Here is a 24,392-nt window from a genome sequence, read left to right on the forward strand (position 1 = left end):
ATCATCATTCCCCCAATCCAGACCTGATTCTCCTTCACGCAATCCAGACCCGATCCCTTTTCACCCGTTCCAAACCCGATCTCTTCACCCAATCACCCTTCATCTGTTCCAGACTCACCCCCCCCTCACCAGTTTGACACAGTTTCCCCTTCACCCAATCACCTTTATCTATTCCAGATCTGACCCCCTCACCCAATCCAAACCCGATCCCGTTTCATCCATTCCAAACCCAATCTCTTCACCCAATCATCCATTATCTATACCTGACCTGATCCTCCCTCACCTGTTTGGCCTCCCTATCCCATTCACCCAATCACCCTTCATGTATTCCAAACCCAATCCCCTTTCACCTGTTCCTGACCCAATCCCCCTTCAGCAGGTCCAGATCCCTTTTTTGGGACAGAATCACTTCCTAGAAAATATGGCCCATTATCTTTTCTGTTTTTAATTTCTTTTCCATAAGAAAAGAAACACTTGTAGTTACTCTTAACTCATTGCATGGTTTGCGCATTGGGCCAATCTTTCAGTATACTGAGACTGACACATTGTGTATGTATTGGGAATAAAGTGTCATTTGGATTCAAGATGATTGAGTGTCATTGCTGGGGTTCACCTGGGATGGGGATTAACAAGATTTTATAGATATAGTGATAGGCTTTCAAATATTGGGGCATTGTTTTTTGTAGAACATTCATAACGGGTCATTACCTTGGAGCTCCACTCCAACATTGGGACAAGAGGTTTAGGAGTGGAGCAGGGAGACTGGGGTAGGCTATGGGAAATGGCAATCCAAACTTTGTGACAGGTACCTGGGCAATATCGCAATTGAAAAATGAGTTCCAGATTGTCAATTAATTTTCAAGTTCCACCTGATTTAGATCAATATGCATATCACTCAAATATTTGCTGTGATTTGCTTTCTTTTAAAGCAACTGACAAACCATTTTGTAGTTGCTAGGGACAGTTGTGCAAGCCTGCAAGTTTGAAGGGTTTGGGTTGGATTTTTCAACAATGTGTGAGCCCACTGGGCAGAAACCTGGACCTGAAGGTTTGGCATACTCTGCAGCTTTGGAGATTGCTAACCACAATACACGAGTAAGGAAAGAACTAGAATGTGTGAAATCAATATATCCCTTCAGTTGTAACTTTGCCAGAATTCAACCTGCCAGGATATATGATATTGAACATATTCGCTCATGCCTTTGATTTAACAGATTTGAAATCAACATATAGTATCTGCACTTGGAAACTCTCAATTTGTTCAATCGGAGGAAAATTGATGGGCCATGAACGATTTTAAGGAGCTGTAAATTTACCACTTCATTGTCTTCTGTTATAGTTTTCATTTATACAGATTGTAATTGTGTAATTCTGGGAGTGATTATGAAAATCCTTCACTTGAGGAATTTTAATGTGGATCTACGTGAATATTAAAAGACTAGTCACCGCTGATGATGGTACTGGAGCAGCATTTGGGAGCGGAGAAATGAGGCAGAGATCCATATTGCAGTGTCTCCTAAGTGTGAGATATTCTAATACATTTAAATAAAGTACAGAATGGTTTTCCCTCTTCTTACAATGGGATTGCACTCTGCATTCTAGTCACACATCTGCACAGACCTAGGAAAGCTCTGAGTGTAATTGTGTTGATAAAAGGGTCAAGACTTTTTAAAGCCCTACCTTTACTTGTTTCCTTTGTAACTTTTTTAATAAAAAAGAATATATGTGATATTGCAATGAGTTTTCTTCAGGAAGTAACATTATAATATAAATTAGAAAAACTAATAAGTGACTGAATTAATTGGAAAGCAAACTGTACTTGAAGAATTTTCAACAGTGTAGCAGAATAGTTAGAATTTGATGGAATAGAGATTTTTGGAATATAAATTTTCATACTGTTTAAAGAGTAATAAAGAATTTACAGTGTCAGTTACAGAAGCAAAGTTGGCAAGTCAAGCTTACTCAGGATGGGTGTGATATTGAAATGCCTCAATTTCATTCTTCAATTTATGAAAAGGGTATGTTGCAGAAAAAGTGTATGCAGGGGAAATTTAGGAAGTGGACATACAATGTCAAATCATCTGTAATAAGACTTTGCTTTCTCCAGGTTCTAAATATGTTATCGATAAATTTGCCGAGCAGGCTGGTATTCCAATTCCTTTAAACATCTTTGCTGCCTCTGGACAAGTACACTGCCACTTCAAGCTGACTTCACCACCAGGACATGTCATTCGCCTCTCTCTCAGCTCCTTACAGATTGAACCAGACAGCTGTGTCACAGATTCACTTAGCATTTACGACTCTCTCATGCCTATAAGGAGCAAGAATTTATACCGGTATGTTTTATTGTTCTTCAAGTATTTTTGGATAGCTGGATTGCTTAACTGAACAATACCATATTTCTGTTGATTTTACAACATGCGCTAAATAGTCATGCATAATCAGGAATGATTACCTTTCACTTCAGGCAGGAAACGAAGATCTTAATCTGAGTGGCAGCCAGTGACTAATGGGGTACTACAGGGACTACTGCTTGGACCCCAGCTCTTCACAATATATATTAATTATTTAGATGAAATTACTGAACGTAATATCTCCAAATTTGCAGATGACACAAAGCTGGGTGAGAGGGTGCACCATGAGGAGGACGCAGAAATACTTTGGTGTGATTTCAACAAGTTATGTGAGTCAGCAAATATATGAAGTGTCATGTGAGGTTATCCAATTCAGCAGCAAAAACAGGAAGGCAGATTATTAACTGAATGGCAATAAATTGGGAAAAGGGGATGCACAGCCAGTCCTGTGTCCTTGTACAACAGTCACTGAAAGTAAGCATGCAGATGCAGCAAGCAGTGAAGACAACAAATGATAAGTTGGCCTTCATGGTGAGAGTACAGGAGCAGCGATGTCTTGCTGCAATTGTATAGGACACTGGTGAGACCACACCTGGAATATTATCTACAGTTTTGGTTTCTTTATTTGAGAAAAGTTTTAGAAATAGAGGGAGTGAAACAAAGATTTACTAAATTAGTTCCTGGGAAGGCAGGACTGACATGAAGAGAGGTGGGATCAATTAGGATTATTTTCACTGGAGTTTAGAAGAATGAAGAAGGATCTCATAGAAATCAATAAAAATTCAACTGGACTGCTAAATGTAGAAATAATGTTTCTGATGACCAGGGAGCCCAGAACCAGTGGCTCACTTTTTAAAGATAATGGGGCAGGCCATTTAGGACTGAGATAAGGAGAAATTCCTTCGCCCAATGAGCGGTGAGCCTGTGGAATTCACTGCTACTGAAAGTGGTTGAAGCCCAGACATTGAATGTTTACAAGAAGGAGTTAGATTTTTTCTTAGGGCTAAATGGATAAAAAGGAATGGGGAGGAAATAGGGATAGCACACTGGATTGGCTCATCAGCCAGATCATTTGGACTGGTACAGCAGGCTCTAAGGGCTAAATGGCTTCTTCCTGCTCCTGGTTTCTATGTTTATATCTTGCATGATGTGAGGATAAAGCAAACCTTTGGATAATCTTGTAATATTGCATCTAACAATGTGTACATTGTATTCTACTTTTAAAAATTCATGTAGTTGTATTATAATCTGTAAATTGCTATGTAAAATTAACCTAGGTGAGTGAAATTGGTTGACACTTTTAAAATTCATTTTTATGAGTTGAGGATGTCGCTGTCTAGGCCAGTATTTATTGCCCACCCAGTGGGCAGTTGAAGAGTTAACCACATTGCTATGGGTCTGGACTCACATGTAGGCCAGAGCAGATAAGAATGGCAGTTTCTTTCCATAAGGGGCATTAGTGAACCAGATGGGGTTTTCCAAAATCAATAATTGATTTGTGGTCACCATTACACTCTTAATTCCATGATTCTTTTTATTGAAATCAAATTCCACCATTTGCCATGGCAGGATTGTGCACCCAAGTCCCAGGACATTACTTAGTTCTCTGGATTAATGGTCTAGTGATAATACTATGAGGCCATTGTCTTCCCTAACTATATCAGTTGGCTCTTAAATGCGCTTGAGAAAGGGCTAGCTTGAGGGTGTGGTAAAGCTGTCAAGTGTCAGATTCCAATATCTTTGAAGATGAGGTGCATGGCAGCAGCTGTCCAGGGAGCATGCTCTGAGACATTAGTGCCTATTGTCCAAGATGGAGGTTTAGGGGTGTAAATGGTGAACTGCAGTTTCCAAGTTTCCAGGTGCCTATGCTGACTTTCATATTGGGATTTTTTAGTGTCTAATTTATATACAGCAGCGTGCAGAATAGGAGAATGCACATTCATGAGGTGAGTTTAAGTAATCATGAGGACAATAATGAGCATTAATTCTTATATATAGGTAGTTTTTAGATTAGATTAGATTACATTACAGTGTGCAAACAGGCCCTTCGGCCCAACAAGTCCACACCGACCTGCCGAAGCGCAACCCACCCATACCCCTACATTTACCCCTTACCTAACACTACGGGCAGTTTAGCATGGCTAATTCACCTAACCTGCACATCTTTGGACTATGGGAGGAAACCAGAGCACCCGGAGGAAACCCACGCAGACACGGGGAGAACGTGCAAACTCCACACAGTCAGTCGCCTGAGGCGGGAAATGAACCCAGGTCTCTGGCGCTGTGAGGCAGCAGTGCTAACCACTGTGCCACTGTGCCGCCCTAGTTCTTCAACACTAGAGAGAACCTTGTCTTGATCTGTGGAACTTGGATGGGAAATGTAATTTTTCAGACTTGATGTCAAGATACCTCACCAAATTTTCCCAATTTTCCTACAATAGTTCACGTCAATCTGGCTCTTACTGGTGCAAATGCTATGGATGAAGAATCCCCAGAGTTTCCTTCAGATAAATTTCTGGAGAAGTACATTAAAGAACCAACTGGGGATCGAGTTATTTTAGATTTATGATTATGTAACAAAAGAGATTAATTTTGCTGTAAAGGAGACTTTGAGAAATAGTGACTATAATGTGATAGAATTTTACATTAATTTTGAAAGTTATATAACTCATTCTGAAAACAGGGTCTTAAATCTAAACAATGGAAACTATGAAGGCATGAGGGGCAACCATGGTGTTCTGAAAAAATACATTAAAAAATTTAATGTTACATGGGCAATGTATAGTAGTTAAGGAAATATGATATGGTATGTAAAAATATATTCCTCTAAGGCACAAAATTCCAACAGGAAAGACCATATGACCATAAGGTATAGGAGCAGAAATTAAGCCATTCAGCTCATCGAGTCTGCTCCACCATTCAGTCATGGCTGATAGGTTTCTCAATCCCATTTTCCTACTTTCTCCCTGAAATCCTTGATCCCCTTTACAATCATGAACTTAACTATCTCTGTCTTAAATATACTCAAAAATTGACCTTTACAGCCTCCTGTGGCAGTGAATTCCATACATTCACCACTGTCTGGTTGAAGAAGTTTCTCCTTATCTCTGTTCTAAAAGATCTACTCTTACTGAGTTTTGAGAAAATTTGCAGCTCAGGTTGATGTAAACCATGTCAGTTTGCTTTCTGAGCTGGAAGGTTCATTTTCAGACATTTCGTCACCATACTAGGAAATATCATCAGTGAGCGTCCAACTGAAGCACTGGTGGTATGGCTTGCTTTATGTTTATGTGTTTCGGTTTCCTTGGGATGGTGATGTCATTTCCTGTTCTTTTACTCAGGGAGTGGTAAATGGATTTGTTGATAGAGTTCCAGTTGGAATGCCAAGCTTCTAGGAATTCTCATATGTGACTCTGTTTGGCTTGTCCGAGGATGGATATGTTGTCGCAGTCAAAGTGGTGTCCTTCCTTATCTGTATGTAAGGATACTAGTGAGAGTGGGTCATTTGTTTTGTGGCTAGTTGATGTTCTTGTATCCTGGTGGCTAGTTTTATGCCTGTTTGTCCAATGTAATGTTTGTTACAGTGCTTGCAAGGTATTTTGTAAATGACATTAGTTTTGCTTATTGTCTGTATAGGATCTTTCAAGCTCATTAGCTGCTGTTTTAGTGTGTTGGTGTGTTTGTGGGCTACCATGATGCCAATGGGTCTGAGTAGTCTGGCAGTCATTTCCGAAATGTCTTTGATGTAGGAGAGAGTGGCTAGGGTTTCTGGACGTGGTTTTGTCTGCTTATTGGGGTTTGTTGCTGAGAAATCGGCGGACTGTGTTTATTGTGTACCCGTTCTTTTTAACTACACTGTATAGGAGATTTTCCTCTGCTCTGTGTAGTCCCTCTGTGCTGCAGTATGTGGTGGCTCATTGAAATAATGTTTCAGCAGCAGTTGTCTTTATTCAGCAGAAATTCCGTCACCTCTGATTCTATCTTCTCTCTCTCAAATTGCAGAGTAAATTCAATCATGTTATGATCACTGCTTCCTAAGAGTTCCTTCACCTTAAGCTCACTTATCAAGTCTGCCTCATTACACAACTCCGAAGCCAGTATTGCCTGTTTCCTAGTGGGCTCCACCACAAACTGCTCCAAAAAGCCATCTTGTGGACATTTCACAAATTCCCTTTATTGTGAACCTGATTTTCCCAGACCACCTGCATATTGAAATCCCTCCATGATCACTGTGACTTTGCCTTTCCTACACATCTTTTTTTAATCTCCTGATATATCTTGTGTCTCAGCCCCTGACTACTGTTTGGAGGCCTATACATGACTCCAACTGTGTTCATTTTTTACCTTGCAGTTCCTCAATTCTACCAAACAGATTCTGCACCATTGGACCCTACTTCGTTTCTTACTATTGATTGATTTCATTGCTTACTAATAAGGCAACCCCACTGCATCTGCCCACCTGCCTACCTTTTCGATAGGATGTATATCCTTGGATATTCAGCTCCCAATCCAGATCCGCGTGCAGCCACATCTCTGTGATGCCCACCACGTCATACCTGACAATTTTGATCTGAGCACAAGCTCATTTACCTTATTCCTTACACTGCGTGCATTCAGATATAACACTTTCAGTCCTGCATTAACTGTCCCTCTTCTCATTGTCATTTGTTTGTCCAGTGTATCTGAACTTTGATTGTTAACTCTTTTCATACACTCTGTCCTATTTGTTCTGTGCTGGAGATTTTAATAACCTCTCCTGAGTTCTGCACTCAATTCCCTCCTCTTTTAATTTGGGTTTTCTAATTTTCCCCTAAAAATGAACCTTCCCCACCATCATTTAGTTTAAAGCCCTGCCCACAGCCTTAAGTTATGTGATTTGCTAGGACTCTGGTCCCAGCACGGTTCAGATGAAGACCGTCTTATCGGAACAGGTCCCTTCTTCCCCAGAACTGGTGCCAATGTCCCATGAATTCGACCCCATTTTGCCCACATCAATCTTTGAGCCACGCAGGTGCACACACCTTTTACACAATTGTGAACCAGGTGTATTCTTTTACACTGCTGATTTTGTCCTGAAGGTAATATTTTATTGGCTCACTTTCAAATTAATGAATAGTCATGTCATATCTTAAATATGTACCTGCTGTATTCCTGTGTAACTTTCAACATGTTTATTCCCATATCTCAAACATTAACCAAAGTTTTACACCTCACCTAAGTAAATCATTCCACTGCAACGTTTCCTGCTCTTATGGTCTCTATATAATTACCAACCCTCCAATTCATATTTCTGATTTTGGCTTTATGATTAGATAATTTGTTTTCATTGTTGCACATATTTTTCATCTATACTACAATGAATCATGAACTGTAAACACCAATTTTCAGTTATGTAGTCTTGAGAATGCTGTACAAAACATTTCTGCAGAATATATATTTTGCACAATCGATTTCAGTTTCCAATTGGAGTACGAAAGAAACAAAATCAATATATGTCTTGAATATTGTTCTACTTACAATCATAGATAATAGAAGTCCTCCAAAAGATAGTGATTTCTAAATGAAGAACTGTGACCAATGCACTGTATTATTATTCAAGTAATTATAAATATAAATTTGTGTCTGTTGTTTATGTCTATCAATTTCAGAGTCTGCGAACCCTTTGCTTCTTTCCCAGTTTCCTTTGTGTCTACTGGCAATGGCATGTTTCTCTCATTCAAATCCCTCAGAGTGCATGGAATAAGAGAAATAAATGGGTATTTTGAGGCAATTCCCAGTGAAAGTAAGTTGTAAACAAATTTGTCTATGACTGCATTGTAGCTTTGAAAATTTGTTTCTGAGCACTTACAGCTATTAATTGATGCCCTCTTTGTCTACTGCATAATGAAATGAATCAACTTAAAATTAAACATAATTTATCTCAAGTCCTATTATACAGCTGGCCTTCTTGCTGCCATATCTATTTCGAGAGTGTGATGCTGGAAAAGCACAGCAGGTTAGGCAGCATCCGAGGAGCAGGAGAATCAACATTTCAGGCATGAGCCTTTCATCAGTTTACTTATAAGTTGATAGTACTGGTAGTTATTTATGCAACAAGATTGCAACAATTCTTTGAGTAAACTGAATATTAATGCACTAGTCCTGGTTAATTACCCATTTAACCTGAACACCTCATTATAGCTACAAATTAAAAGAGAAAATGGAGGAACAAAAGCTCAGTGGGCTAAGCAGAGCCCACATGGAGAGAAAAAAACACATTTCAGGTCTATGGTCTCTCATCAGTACTGGAAAAAATTAGCAAGCAAATAGATTTATGTCAGGCGGTGCTTGGAACAAAAACAAAAACAAAGGTGGTTTTGGCTTGGAGAGGGAAGAGACTGAATGACAGAAGAGTTGGTCCTCCAGAATCAAAGAGAAAGGAAATGGTGGAAAACAAGAAATAAAAGATGTGCCCAGATCAGGCCATACAGTCATAGAGATGTACAGCACCAAAACAGACCCTTTGGTCCAACTTGTCCATGCCAACCAAATATCCTAAACTAGTCGAGAATATGGTGCTAGAAAAGCGCAGCAGGCCAGACAGCATCCAAGGAGCAGGAGAATCGCAGATCTCCCTTTCTTCTACATATCCTAAACTAATCTAGTCCCATTTATCAGGGCTTGGCCTATATCCTTCTAAACCTACCTATTCATATACCCATCCAGATGCCTTTTAAATGTTGTAATTGTACCAGCCTCCACCACTACCTCTGGCAACTCATTCCATATGTGCACCACCCTCTGCATGAAAAAATTAGGTGACTTTTAAATCTTTCCCCTCTCACCCTAAACTTATGCCCTCTAGTTCTGGGCTCCCCCACCCCAGAACCTTGTTTGTTTAGCTAACTGAAAGAAAAATACAAAATCACAATAGCAAAGAAAAGGAAATAGATGTTTACCACCTGAAATGGTAAATAACTACCTTGATGTTGAATCCTGGAGTCTGTAACTGTGAGGCTGGAAGATAAGGTACTGTCCTTGAAGATTACATTGAGCTTCACTGGAACAGTGCGGAAGGCTGAGGTCAGAAATGTAAGCCAAAGAACAAAATGGAGGATTAGAGTAACAAGCTCAGGAACATGCTTGCTGCCTGAAAAGGGATATTCTCCAAAGTGGTCACTCAAACTATGTTTGGCCTCTTGCCTTCCACAAATCTATCACAAATCTTTTGTCCTTGTCCCACACACACCTCTTCATCAAAACTTACTATATCTTTAACTTTTTCCAGTACTAATGAAAGGTGACAGTTAAAAGGTTAGCTGATTCACTCTGAACATAGATGCTCCTAATCTGAATTTTTTCCAGCATTTTCTATTTTCATTTTAGATTATCAACATCTGCAGCAATCAGATTTTCATTTCTATTATTATAGGCATTGTGTTCCTATTTAATACCAAACTGACATTTGTACGGGTTTGTCCAATATTTACCTGATGCAGACACAGATATTTATAACTTGTATTTTCATAAATCATTTTCAATATAATCACACAATAGAAGTGAAAGAAGAAGCAAGGAATCAGAAGGCAGAATAGCAGGGCTCAAGAATCCATGTTTATTAATAATGGGCTTTTATCCAGTTCTGAAAAATGTTTAAATCAGTGCAGATTTCACTCTCAAAACCTGAATAACCAATTGGAGCAAGTAAAGACTATGTGTTTTATCAATTGTCAGAAGGATATAATGGAAAATAGAAATGTAATGCTTATGTATTAATGATAGATCTTATAAAATTCTCAGTAAATTGTGTTATTTAATTTGGGAAAAACTTCAAATACTTTGAAGTTGACATTAGATACAATTACTAATTGGGCATTGAACTGTACCCACTACAACATTAGTTTTCTGTGAGACAACCGACGATACCAGACATATATAATTTGACTTTGTCAATAGGTTCCTTGCTATTTCATCACTGATCTCATGAATGTTTGGAAGAAGTCAACAAGTACAAGTATTCTTCTTATTCATTTGAATAATGCACATTACATGGACTAAGTTGCCACATAGGCCTGCATTTTCCAATAGCCAGACTGTCATTTTCCTAGCCCTGCTTGGAATTTTCTCTTAGAAATACAGAACTCTCTCCTTTCAATTTTAATAAAAGGGGGTAGAGTGGCAATCATACGTAAGAACACCACTAGGAAAATCCTGCCCACAATGTCAACAGAAATATTTTTATGACATATCTGAATATATACCAGTTAATTTCCTTATCCTTCTAGTCTGTAGACTGTGGACGGCTTCCAGACAGTGTGAGTGGAATGTACCTCAAGAGTCAGCATTCCTCACATAGATCCATGGGAGACCTGATGTAATTTCAATGCAAGCAGGCACTAACCTGAACTGCATCCCCATTACAATTTGTTCCCTGGGGAGGATAGGAGTTGCAGGAAGGCAGGTGGTCATGGTTGGGGGAAGGGCAGTACCCACTCCACTTCCCCATGTCAAAACCTTGATCAGTGCCTGTGAACAAGGGACCTCTGGTTAGGGCGCTGGCAAACCAAGCTGTCTAGGTGGGTTTCTGTGGACATGGGAGACTTATATGAATCCAGCTCACTCCCTGAGCCATCATTCAATCCTGGTGGGCTCAAGGATAAGCTTTTCCTTTCAATGAGCCTAACTGCCTTCCCGCTGGCAACAGGTAGGTTTCCTGCAACGAGCCCTTCCAGTCTAACTGCAGGGCACTTTGCCCACTGCCAGAGCTGACACAGAGTCTTTCAGCCAATTCCACCAGCCTGTCTCCTATCTTGCCTGCTGTAGTGGGCTTTATTCAATTCTGCCTAGTGTCTCTTCCATACAAATCTATTCTTCTCTCAGAACACGATAAAACCTGTTCATTTTGAGACTCAGTTTGGCTGAGTGGCAGCACTTTAGTCTGTCACAAGGTTGTGTAATCAAGCTCAACTTCAGGAGTGGTATTGATTGAAGTGATGAGTGATGTGAGCCAGACAGAACCCTTGTCTGTTCTCTTAAGGTGGACCTTCCCTGGGATCAAGGACCCCAGGGTAACAGTCCCATTTGCTGAGAGGTTCCAGCCAATCAAAGGTAGAATCTCTGTCGGTCAGCAGGGTCACTCAAGTGGCAGTGGCTGCAGCTGGTACAATACCCAGACAGTACCTAGAATCATCGCTGGATCCCAGGTATGGGTGAGTGATGGTGGGTGAAAGGTTGGGGATTATGGGCTGGGAGGATGTCCAGGCTGCATGGCCATGTGATGGCTTTCAGTGTGCACCCACTCCTGACTTTGCGAATCGAGGCCCCTGAATCAGGCAGTGAGTACCTTTCACTGAGAGTTCTTCCTGGGAACTTGCAAGTGATCGCAATGCAGGTTCCTTGTCATTCTCTCCACACATGGTGAGCCCACACTCTGGCTGCTGGGCTTTTGTGGCAGGATAAGGCTCTTAAATTTGAATCCGTTGCCCTGGCAGTAGGATGAGGAGATTGTTAAAGGCATTCCTTCCACATATTTTAGATTAGATTCCCGACAGTGGGGAAACAGGCCCTTCGGTCCAACAAGTCCACACCAACCCTCCGAAGAGTAGCCCAGCCAGACCCATTTCCCTCTGACTAACATTACAGTACCATTTAGCCTGGCCAGTTCACCTGACCTGCACATCTTTGGACTCTGGAAGGAAACTGGAGCACCCGGAGGAAATCCACGCAGACACGGGGAGAATGTGCAAACTCCACACAGACAGTCGTCCGAGGTTACAATTGAACCTGGGTCCCTGGCACTGTGAGGCAGCAGTGCCAACCACTGAGCCACCGTTCCTCCCCACTTGATTGAGATCGAGATGTGGTTTCTACACATCACTCTCCTTCCCAATCAAATGCCCCTCACGTCTTCTCTTTTCAAGGGGTAGCCATTAAATTCTTCACCTGGATTTGAACAGAATTTAATTTCACTTCAGTGTTGTATGGAGAAGGGTGAGGTGGGTACGCATACCAGAGGTGAGCTACCATTTTTGACATTGATTCTTCACTGTGCCAGTTTTTAAGTTGGTTGGCTTAGAAAATAATGCCAAGATTTCTAATTTTAAACTAAATAAAAGCATCAGTGAGAGTGGGAGACAACCTTTCAAGAAGCAATTCAACTACATTTCTATGAAATTCAGAAGAAAGTAGAATAGGTGCTGTGAGAAAATGGCCGCCATTTCACTGCCAGCCCATTTTGCCCTTCTGAGGGAGTCCAATTTCACACCTTCACCTTTCTGATGTCATTAAACTGTTGGTCTGTTTCTAGGATATAAAAGATCAACAGCATTATTTGGAAAGGGAGTCTCTCGTACCTTGGCTGACATTCTCCAGTCAGCATCACCAAAAAAAAAGTCAAATTATCAGACAGCTATAATAATCTTCCACGTAAACTCATTATACAAAATTACTTCAGCAATACTGGTCTCATGTCAAATTGCCTGACCACCAGAATGTAAGGTTCCATTGGTACTCAAGAAAGAAACATGTGGTAGGCAGGTAAAGTTTAAAAAGAATTTGAGCAAAACAATTGATTGTTTTATTTACATTTGCTTAGAATTTGAAAGCACAATAATTTCGACAGATGGAACGAGATTAGAAGGAAATATCACCAGTCCATACTATCCAAGCTATTATCCTCTAAAATGTAGTTGTACCTGGACATTTAAGGTAATCCTAGTTGACTCTCTATTTGGAAAATTTACAATGTTTGTTGGAATGCCAATGAATAGAAACACTCTGCTTAATGTCCTTCAAAGTGCCATCTGTTGGTAACATAATTGATTAGTACTCTCTTCAAACTTTGATCAAAGTAGTCATGATTCGGAGATGCCGGTGTTGGACTGGGGTGTACAAAGTTAAAAATCACACAACACCAGGTTATAGTCCAACAGGTTTAATTGGAAGCACACTAGCTTTTGGAGCGACGCTCCTTCATCAGGTGATTGTGCAATCACCTGGTGAAGGAGCGTTGCTCCGAAAGCTAGTGTGCTTCCAATTAAACCTGTTGGACTATAACCTGGTGTTGTGTGATTTTTAACTTTGATCAAAGTAGGTAATCAACCCTGTTAAAATAATTGCAATTTACATTGTTGTTCATCTTTTAACAATGAACAACAATTTTAAAATTAACTTGTCAAGCCATTTCATGTTAGAACACTTTTAAATAGAAATTATATCAGAATATTAATGGTGGCCATGGAGAAAGCCATAAATTACAGTAGTGTAGCTTAAGGAGAAGGTTATGTATGTGCAAAATGATTCCTCAAATAACTTCCTACAATACTAAGGGGTTTAAACAGGCCCTAACCTAAGAAAAATGAAGTTATCTAGGCACTCGGAGTTATTGCATACCAATGTTTTTCGTTAACTGGGGACAGAGTTAACCGTAGCAGTGGTCTAAAGAGGGCCTTCAGTAATCACTATATAACTGGGAACTTAACAGGAATCTCCACAACACACTCGTGCCTCATTACATTCTGGTCCTACCATTATGTCCATCACCTCTGGGATAGGAAGACTCCCCCCATAGGCTATTTCCAGATCTCAGGATATCCCAAAGGGTTCTTCTGCCAGTGAACTGTGGTTAGTTTCAAAGTTAAACATAGAATAGTAATTTCTATGGTCATTGACTTGGTAATTAGATGACGTAAAGTTAAGATGGACATCAAAAGGGTAACAGGAGATATAGAATTGTAGATGTAGAGTCATTCCTGGCATCCACAGGTGGACCGTAAAATGTAGAAATCTGGGTGTTTCTGATGAAATATTAACTCATATTTACTGCAGAACAACATCTTTGGCTCTAAATCAAAAAGTTTATGAATATGCATGCCAGTTCCTCAGAATCAAATCAGAAAGTCCAAATTTTTTTTTAAATAAACCATTTAAATTTTTTTTCAACATTTGTTTCTGATAGTTGGGATTTCACCTTAATCCCATTTAGATCTTTCAGACAACTGACACTGGTGTTAAGAGGCAAATGGCCTCCTCCTCTGCTGAAGCAATCTAAGTCAAGAGTTTGGTGCTGGAAAAGCATAGCAAGTCAAGCAGCATCCGAGGAGCAGGGGAATCGATGTTTCGGGCATGAGCCCTTCGTTAGAAATGCCCAAAATGTCGACTCTTCTGCTCTTTAGACGCTGCCTGACCTGCTGTGCTTTTCCAGCACCACACTCTTGACTCTGATCTCCAGCTTCTGCAGTCCTTACTTTCTATTTGGCAATGACGTCTAGATGAAAAGACTGGACTCTGATTAAGTGGAACCAAACTCCATAGAAAATGCTGTGTGCAAGTTCCACCATTGTCTAGTTTGTTTATTAATGTGACCATTCTGCAATTCTCTTGATGGATAAAGATATTGGAAAGGTGCAAGGAGCCTCCTCCACTGTTTGAAATTATGTTTTTTTTTTCAGAAATGTTGCCACTGAGTTTTTATTTTGTGATTCATGCTTTAGTTTATCTGATGGCCAACATGAAGAGTAAATAGGAAAATCAAAATTTCTGCAAGTGCACGTGTCAGGAAGAAACACAATAAAAGTGTATTTCCTCACTACACTTAACTAATATTATGGGAATAATGTTTCAGTGAAGAACGTTATAAAATTTGTTTCTGCTTCATTTTTGCTTCTATGCCAGTTTGTTCAATTTCTTTGGGTTTCTGGAGCTTTCTCGTGTTATGCTATTGGTTTAATTTATATATGACAATGTGAGACCAGAGTGAAGATGCTAGTCTAGTTTTCCTTGGGTTGGAATGCTGCTGCATATAGGGGAAATTACACTTGAGACTTATGAGTGCACTGGGATATCTGGACATATCTGCTTACCACTGCAGATAACAAGTGAAGTATCTGGAAAAAAATATGGCCATGTTCTGTCTGGGTCTCCAGATATTCACCCCACTTGGACCGGATTCTCCACAGGTGGGAGTGTTGGAAGTGGCAGTGAAGGGTTATGACGGAGGAAATATTCCAGAATAAGCTACATAACAATCAATGATTTGGAGGTTCTGGTGTTGGACTAGTCTGTACAAAGTTAAAAATCACACAACACCAGGTTATAGTTCAACTGGTTTAATTGGAAGCACTAGCTTTCGGAGGGCCGTTCCTTCATCAGGTGGTTGTGGAGGACACAATTGTAAGACACGGCATTTATAGCAAAAGTTTACGGTGTGATGTAACTGAAATTACACATTGAAAAACACCTTGATTGTTTGTTAAGTCTCTTATCTGTTGAAATGACCATGATCGTTTCACTTCTTTCATTTGTAAATCACAAAACTTTTTTTAAAAGTTACATTCTCAGGTTAACTTTAACAATTGGTGTCAGCCTTTGAAGTCACACACACACATACACACACACATATACACTCTCTCTCACACTCACAACCCCCACCCCAGACAGACAGATGCACACACATGCGCACACACACACGCACACATACACATATACGTTTGTGGGGTGAATTTGTACTTGCAGAGTTAAATTGTACTTTGCTCAAAGACTGCATGACTCCATGGTAAGACTCTGTTAACTCACTTTTGAGATTAGAATCAGTCTAAACGTTAGGGCACAGACAGGGAACACAGGGGGCAAACACCTTCAACATCTTAACATCTTATCTGGCTGACACCAATTGTTAAAGTTAACCTGAGAATGTAACTTTTTAAAAACGTTTTATGATTTACATATGAAAGAAGTGAAACTAACATGGTCATTCTAACAGATGAGAGACTCAACAAACAATCAAGGTATTTTTCAATGTATAATTTCAGTTACATCACACTGTAAACTTTTGCTATAAATTCTATGTCCTCCACAACCACCTGATGAAGGAGCAGCACTCCGAAAGCTAGTGCTTCCAATTAAACCTGATGGACTATAACCTGGTGTTGTGTGATTTTTAACAATCACTGGCTAGATATTTGAGTAATCTGTGACCAATCATGAACTTCGCTTTAGGTTGGAGGTTGAAAATTAGTAGAATGGGTAAGGCAAATATAAATTATAAACATTACTTTGATGAATGTTGTGTTGTGTGTTTGTCAGACTTCTACACCTTCTTTTGGACTAGCACTGAAATTTCATAACTACACCGTGAAGGAAAAGGGGCTTGAAAGGTGTGATCATGGCTGGTGGAAAATCAATGAAAAAATGTAAGGCTTTTTTTATTGTTAAAACCCATATTGCGTCTATATAAAATATTTTCACGTTTTATTCTGTCCATTTCCATTGCCACTAACCTAGTGATAATTCGTTTGCATAACGCGAGTTTGTTATGAGAAATACTTTCTTAAGCCACTTGAAGGAAGGATACTTGTAGGCCTATTGATGATGACATCAATGTCCGGAATTTCGGCAAAGAGAATGAAGTGGAGTTGCAGTCATTAGTGACTGGAGAATTTGATATGGTTAGAATCGGAATGCAACAAAATTGGGGCTCTTGTAATGCCATGGTAGTGTCCCTACCTCTAACACAGGAGATCTAAATTTAAGTCTCACCTGGTCCAGAGGTATGTAATACCATCTCTGAACAGATTGATTAGAAAATATCAATTATTTCAGATGTATCTGCAAAATGTAGGTAGAGGGAATGAGAGTATAAACAAGGCATATGTTTATGAACCTGTTGAATATTTACTTTTTCTTCTGTTTCAAAGTGCAAATTCAATATGATGGAGCCAATTCCCTCCGGTTGTCTAAATTAGCTGTAATTATTTAGGCTCCATCCATTAAATTCACCTTAGCCTCAGAGGGGCTGATCTCTTGTGTGAGAGAGAGCGAGAGAATTAATGTTGAGTTTAACCTAAGAGTCACCATGCCTCTGGGTAATGTTGAGAAGGCAGACCTTCATGTTGACCTCAGCCGATACAGGAATTGAATCCACACTTTTGACGTCACTTTATGTCACAAGCCAACTGAGCTAACTAATCCCCAGAGCCCCTGAGCAATGAATGAAATATTTACTATTTTAGAGAAAAGATTAAATCTCTGCTGATCAAAATTCTCTTATTCTCAGTCTGAAATAGAGCTCCAAATAATCAGAACATTGAAAAATATTGGTCCATTCATGACTGTGATTGTAGAATATTCTTTTCATTCAGGTACTGTGGTTATCAAATAGATCACCAGACAGTGTTCCACATAGCGAATTTCCTGGTCAATATCATGTTCCAGTGCAGTGGAAAACAATCAGACAAGGCATTTCTAGCAGAGTACAGCAGTTATAACATCAGCCAGCGTAAGGATCTTTTTATTCATGAACACTTAAATACATTTATGCACAACTTACAATAATTAAATGGTTGCTTACCATAGCCAACTGAGCAAAGCTAAGAATGTCATGAACTGCAAACATAGTAGCAGGCTGTAACAAAAAAATTAGACTTCTGCTTTAACCTGATGGCCATGTGTTCAGTTGAGAATGGGTTTGGCATCTGTTTTAAGTGTAATCTGGTAATATTTTACAGCCTTTTAATTCTATGAGACAAAAGTGACTCCTGCTCCTGTGTCTAATTTTACTTCAGTATGTTACTTACTGACTTGTATATTAACACTCCAACATGGATTTTCATTCTCTGTGACTTTCCCAAGAAATGTGAATTCTTGCATTGGGCTTCCTTTAGTGACTCAGTTGTTTATTGTGATGACAGGCATGGCTTGCCATAAGATATAGAAGCAGAGTTAGGCCATTCAGTCCATCAAGCCTGCTCTGTTATTTGAAGCAGGCCGATATGTTTCTCAACTTCATTCTCCTGCTTTCTTCCCGTAAACCTTTATCCCCTTACTAATCAAGAACCTCTCTGTCTTAAATACATTCAATGACTTGGCATTCATAGCCCTCTGTGGCAATGAGTTCCACAGATTAACCATCCTCTGGCTGCATAAATTCTTCCTCATCTCAGTCTAAAGGGTTGTCCCTTCAATCTGAGGCTGTTCCTTCAAGTCCTAGTCTCTCCTACTAGTGGAAACATCTTCTCCATGTCCACTCTATCCAGACCTCTCAGTATTCCGTAAGTTTCAATGAGGTTCCCTCCCTCACCCTTCTGAACTCCATCAAGTAAGACCCAGAGTCCTCAACCACCCCTCATATGATAAGCCCTTCATCCCCAGGATCAATCCTGTAACCTGCCTCTGGACCCACATTAGGTCAACACATACTTCCTTAGATATGGGGAAAATGCCCACAATATTTCAAATGCAGTCTAACCAGAGCCTTATACAGGCTTAGCAGTACATTCTTTCTTTTGCATTGTAGTTCTATTGAAATGAATGCATTTGCCTTTCTAACTGCCAACTGAACTAGCATGTTAACCTTAAGAGAATCATAAACTAGGACTCCCAAGTCCCTGAACGATTTGGATTTCCAAAGCCTTTCCCTGTTTCATAAATAGCCTATGCGTCTATTCTTCCTAGCAAAGTGCCCACATCATATTCCACCTGCCACTTCTTTGCCCACCCTCCTAGCCTATCCAAGTCCTTCTGCAATCTCCCTGCCAACTCAGCACTCTCTGCTCCTCCATCTGTCTTTATGTTATCTGCAAACTTACCAACAATGTCCTCAGTTCCTTTGTCCAGATTGTTAATGTATAATGTGATAGTTGTGGTCCCAACACTGACCCCTGCAGAACTCCATTAGCTGCAGGTCGCCATCCTGAAAAAAAACCCTTTATCCTCACTCACTGCTTTCTGCCAGTGAGCCAATCCTATATCCATGCCAGCACCTTGTCCCTAACATCATGGGCTCTTATCTTATTTTGCTTTTGGCAGTATAGGTGGGGCCTTCTTCCTATCTATGGACACTCTTCGTAGCATCACGGGAATCTTGTAAAATGGTGGTTATGCCTTTTTCGACGCACCTCCCCACCATTGCTGCCACGGCATTTTTTAGTTCTACCCCCTCTGAGGTGAATGACTTAATCCCTGCTCGGCCTATCTGTTGTCCTGTCGATTTTGGATTTTATTTTGGGATGGATAAGGTAGAATTCGTTGCTCACCTCAGTTGAAGTCAGTGCCTGCCTCTGTGCTGTTACTGCACTGTCCTAGCAGTTTTCCCCTTTATGCTTTCTTTCTGGTTTTGCCTTCATCCAGTGCTTTCTGGTACTGCTACATGTCTTGTCGGGCTTTTTCTGCTGCCCACTGCTGGTTTTCTGGGTACGGTCACCATTTGCCACCATGCAGGAATATCATTAGGAGTTCGAGACATTTGAGGGGGAAACTTAAGGCTCATGCAAATAGGGAACAATTAAGAAGGAGCAGCAAGCAATTCGGAAGACATGTGATGTATTGGCTTTCATTCAAGATGATTTGAGTTCAGAAGAAGGAATCTCCTACTGCAGCTGTACAGGGCCTGAAACAACACCTGGAATATTAGTCTGCAGTTTTGGTCTCCCTACCGAAGAAAGGATAAACTTTCCATAGGGGAAGTGCAGCAGAGGTTCTCTAGGCTGATACTAGGGATGACAGAACTGTCCTATGAGGAAAGCTTGGTTCAACTGGGCCTGTATTCACCAGAGTTTCGAAGGATTAGAGAAGATCTGGTTGATATGTATGAAATTCTAACAGGGCTGACCAGACTAGATGCACAGAGATGTTGTCCTTGATTGGAGAGTTTAGAACAAAGGGATACAGTCTCAGGATATGAACATATGAAATTCTCTGCAACTGAGGCATGGAGGTCAAGTCACTGAACGTATTCAAGAAAGAGACAGATATATCTTTAGACTTAAAGGCATCAAGGATTATAGGGAGAAAAAGCAGGAAAATGGCATTGAGATAGAGGAGCAAACATGTTCATATTAAATGGCAGAGCAGGCTTGAGCATTCTCTGCCTGTTTCTAGTTTCTATGTTTCTACATTAACATTTACTACTTGCAAACTCTATACTGAAGGATGGTGGAGCAGAGTTTTGGTGGTGCATTCTTCCATTAGGTCTCAGTCCTATGTGATCTAACATCATAATCACATTATTATTAGCTATTGTTAGAATACTGTACAGTTAACCCTTTACTCTACATCTTTTAATCCCTGCATTTCAGCTTCACTGCCAAGCTTGTGGTGTGACATGTTATCAAACACTTTTTGAAAATCCATGGATGCCCTATCAAATGCATCAGCCTTCATCATCCTGTCTCTTGCCTTATCAAAAAATACAATCAAGTTGTTAATTATGTTCTGCAAAAGGGTCACTGGACCCAAAATCGTGACTTTGTTTTCTTTCCACAGATGCTGCTAGATCTGCTGAGTTTCTCCAGCTATTTCTGCTTTGTTTTTGTTTAGTAAATTATGAGTTGCCTTTCAGAAATTTTCTTGTCTTTCATGAATTAGTCCACATTTGTCCAAGTGCCTATTAAATTTAAAACATCCTGGCAATAATATTGAAAACTTGTGCTCCTGGACCCCTAGCCAAACTCTTTGAGAGCTGCAACAACACTGGCATCTACCCAACCGTGTGTAAAACTGCCCAGGTATGTCCTGTGCATAAAACGCAGGACAAATCCAATATGGCCAATTATCACTTCATCAGTCTACACTTGATAATCAGTAATGTGATTGAAGATGTCATCAACAGTGCTATCAAACAGCATTTGTTCAGCAATAACCTGCTCACAGATGCAGAGACTGGGTTCTGCTTGGGCTACTTAGCTCCTGACTTCATTATAGCCTCGATTCAAATATGGACAAAAGAGCTGAATTTCAGAATGTGGTAACAGTGACAGCCCTTGACATCAAGGCACAGTTGACCAAGGCTGAAAATGTGTTGCTGGAAAAGTGCAGCAGGTCAGGCAGCATCCAAGGAACAGGAGAATCGACGTTTCGGGCATAAGCCCTTCTTTAGCCCTTCTTCTTTCATTCCTGAAGAAGGGCTCATGCCCGAAACGTTGATTCTCCTGCTCCTTGGATGCTGCCTGACCTGCTGCGCTTTTCCAGCAACACATTTTCAGCTCTGATCTCCAGCATCTGCAGTCCTCACTTTCTCCTCGAACAGTTGACCAAGTGTTGCATCAAGGAGCCCTAGCAAAACTAAAGTCAGTAGGAATCAGGGGGATCTCTCTGCTGGTTGGAGTCATACCTGGCACATAGGAAGATTGAAGATCTCAGCTTCAGGACATCTCTGCAGGAATTCACCAGTGTAATGTCCTAGGCCCAAACGTCTTCAGCTGCTTATCAATGACCTTCCCTTCATCATAAGGTTAGAAGTGAGGATGTTTGCCAATGATTATGTAATGTTCAGCACCATTAGCAACTCCTGCAATACTGAAGCAGTTCATGTTCAAATGCAGCAAGACCTGAATAATATCAAGCTTGGGCTGAAAAGAGACAAGTAATATTCGCACCACACAAATGCCAGCCAATGACCATCTTCAATAAGAGACAATCGAAGTACAGCCCCTTGACATTGAAGGGTGTTACCATCACTGAATCCCTTACAATCAACATCCTGAGGGTAACTATTGACCAGAAACTGGACTGGACTCACCACATAAGCACAGTGGATCCAAGAGCAGGTCAGAGCCTAGAAATCGTGCAATAAGTCGCCCATCTCCTCACTCCCCAAAGCTGACTATCATCCACAAGGCACAAGTCAGGACTGTGATGGAATACTGCCACTTGCCTGCAGGTGCAGGTCCAACAACACTCAAGAAGCTTGACATCATCCAGGACAAAGCAGCCCTGCCTGATTGACACCACATCCACTCCCTCCACCATCAATGCTCCGCAGCAACAGTGTGTACTATCTATAAGATTCACTGCAGAAAATCATCAAGGCTTTTTAGACACCACCTTCCTAACCCACAAACACTGCCATCAGGAAGGATAAGAGAAGCAGATAGATGGGAATACGACCACCTGTAAGCTTCCCTCCAAGTCACACATCATCCTGATTTGGAATTAGATCACCATTCCTTCAGTGTTACTATGTTAAAATCTTGGAATTTCCCCCCTAACATCAATGTGGGTCTACTCACAGCCAATGAATTGCCACTGTTCAAGAAGGCAGCTCACCACCACCTTCTCAAGGGCTCCAAGGGACAGGCAATAAACGCTGACCAGCCAGCAACATCCCCTTCCCCTAGCAAATAAAATAAATGTTGTTTATTTGCTTTTTAACATTTTCAAAAGTTTATACCAGTTTTAAGAAGTGTCTCATCTGTTCAAAAATATAAACATATTTGTAAAAACATTCAACAGTCAATGAGCTAATGACTAAGGATATAGGTTTGATCGCTGAGCTTGAAAGTTCATTTCCAGATGTTTCGTCACCCTACTAGATAACATCTTCAGTGGGCCTCAGGTGAAGCACTGCAGAGAATTCCTGCTTTCTATTTATATGTTTGGGTTTCTTTGGATTGGTGATGTCATTTCCTGAGGTGATGTTATTTCCGGTGGTGAAGTCACTTCTTTTCCTTTTCTCAGGGGGTGGTAGATGGGGTCTAACTCGATGTATTTGTTGATAAAGTTCCAGTTGCAATGCCATGTTTCTAGGATTTCTCGTGCATGTCTTTGTTTGGCTGGTCCAAGGATGGAAGTGTTGTCCCAGCCGAAGTGATGTCCTTCCTCATCTGTATGTAAGGATACTAGTGAGAGAGGGTCATATCATTTTGTGGCCAGTTGATGTTCATGTATCCAGGTGGCTAGTTTTCTGCCTGTATGTCCGATGTAGTGTTTGTTACAGTCCTTGCTTGGTATTTTGTAAATGACACTAGTTTTGCTTATTGTCTGTATAGGGTCTTTCAAGTTCATTAGTTGCTGTATTAGTGTTATGGACACACATACGAGAATTCCTAGAAGCATGGAATTCCAACCAGAACTCGATCAACAAACACATCGAGTTAGACCCCATCTATCATCCCCTGAGAAAAGGAACAGGAAGTGACTTCACCACAGGGAATAACATCACCACAGGAAATGACATCACCAAACCAAAGAAACCCAAACATACAAATTGAAAGCAGGAATTCTCAGCAGTGCTTAGCCTGAGGCCCACTGAAGATGTTACCTAATACGGTGACAAAACGTCTGGAAATGAACCTTCAAGCTCAGCGAGCAAATCTACATCCAAAACCTCAACCTGAGCTACAAATCTTTTCAAAAAAAGCTAATGACTAACTTCATGTGTCTTCAGTTCCTGATGTCAAAAGGGGCCATGGTATCACTGCACATAACTTGCTGGAAATTATTTCAATGCAATGCCCTGCTGCTGGAAGAAGAGGTTTTCACCTACAGACAAGGTGAAGGACAGACATTGCTTCCATCATAAAGTCAGAACTGCATTATTCACTAATGACTACCCAGTGCTCCATGCAATTTGCAAGTTCTCAGATACTGAAGCAATGTGCACAAGAATGCAACAAGACCTGGAAAGCATTTAGACTTTGATCAATAAGTGGAAAGTAGCATTTGTGTCACACAAGTGCAAGGAAAAGACATCTTCAATAAAAGGGAATCTAACCATCACTCCTTAATATTCAATGACATTAGATCTCTGAATCTCCCAATATTAATATGTTGGGCATTATTTTTGACTTGCATATGGTTATGCTTCTATTTTTTTTATTTCAAAAATATATTTTATTCATAAAATACTTCAATGGTCTGAAAAGTTGGACATATGTAAACATTCCATTTGTTTGCATACCGAAACAGAGTAATCATTCCTATTTACAAGTCTGTACGATTACATTTTTAGCTGAGGCGTCAGCAGAGCCCAAATGACAGCGTGGGCCCCCTGTTCTTCTTTAGGCAGGCAGATGTTACATAGTGGTCTTTCCCCACCGCGCCTTGGCGGCAGCTGCCCCAGGCTTCAAAGCGTCCCTCAACACGTAGTCCTGGACCTTGGAATATGCCAGTCCGCAACACTCAGTCGGGGTCAACTCCTTTAGCTGGAAGATCAACAGGTTTCGGACCGCCCAGAGAGCATCCTTCACCGAGTTGATGATCCTCCAGGTGCAGTTGATGTTCGTCTTGGTGTGCGTCCCGGGGAACAGGCCGTAGAGCACGGAGTCCCGCGTCACGGCACTGCTC

The 24,392-nt window shown here is 40.6% G+C and overlaps 1 protein-coding gene across 1 annotated transcript in view; it reads left to right on the forward strand.

The window, feature by feature from the left end:
• tmprss7 (transmembrane serine protease 7) overlaps positions 1–24,392 on the forward strand; it is an 89,914-nt gene that overhangs the window by 32,073 nt on the left and 33,449 nt on the right. The window contains exons 7-11 of the mRNA XM_043701533.1: positions 2,108–2,336; positions 8,003–8,136; positions 12,928–13,040; positions 16,416–16,522; positions 17,471–17,607. Coding sequence (XP_043557468.1) covers positions 2,108–2,336; positions 8,003–8,136; positions 12,928–13,040; positions 16,416–16,522; positions 17,471–17,607 — 720 coding nt within the window. The remainder of the gene's footprint in view (positions 1–2,107; positions 2,337–8,002; positions 8,137–12,927; positions 13,041–16,415; positions 16,523–17,470; positions 17,608–24,392) is intronic.

This window comes from Chiloscyllium plagiosum, chromosome 12 (assembly GCF_004010195.1).
Source record: "Chiloscyllium plagiosum isolate BGI_BamShark_2017 chromosome 12, ASM401019v2, whole genome shotgun sequence".
NCBI lineage: Eukaryota > Metazoa > Chordata > Chondrichthyes > Orectolobiformes > Hemiscylliidae > Chiloscyllium > Chiloscyllium plagiosum.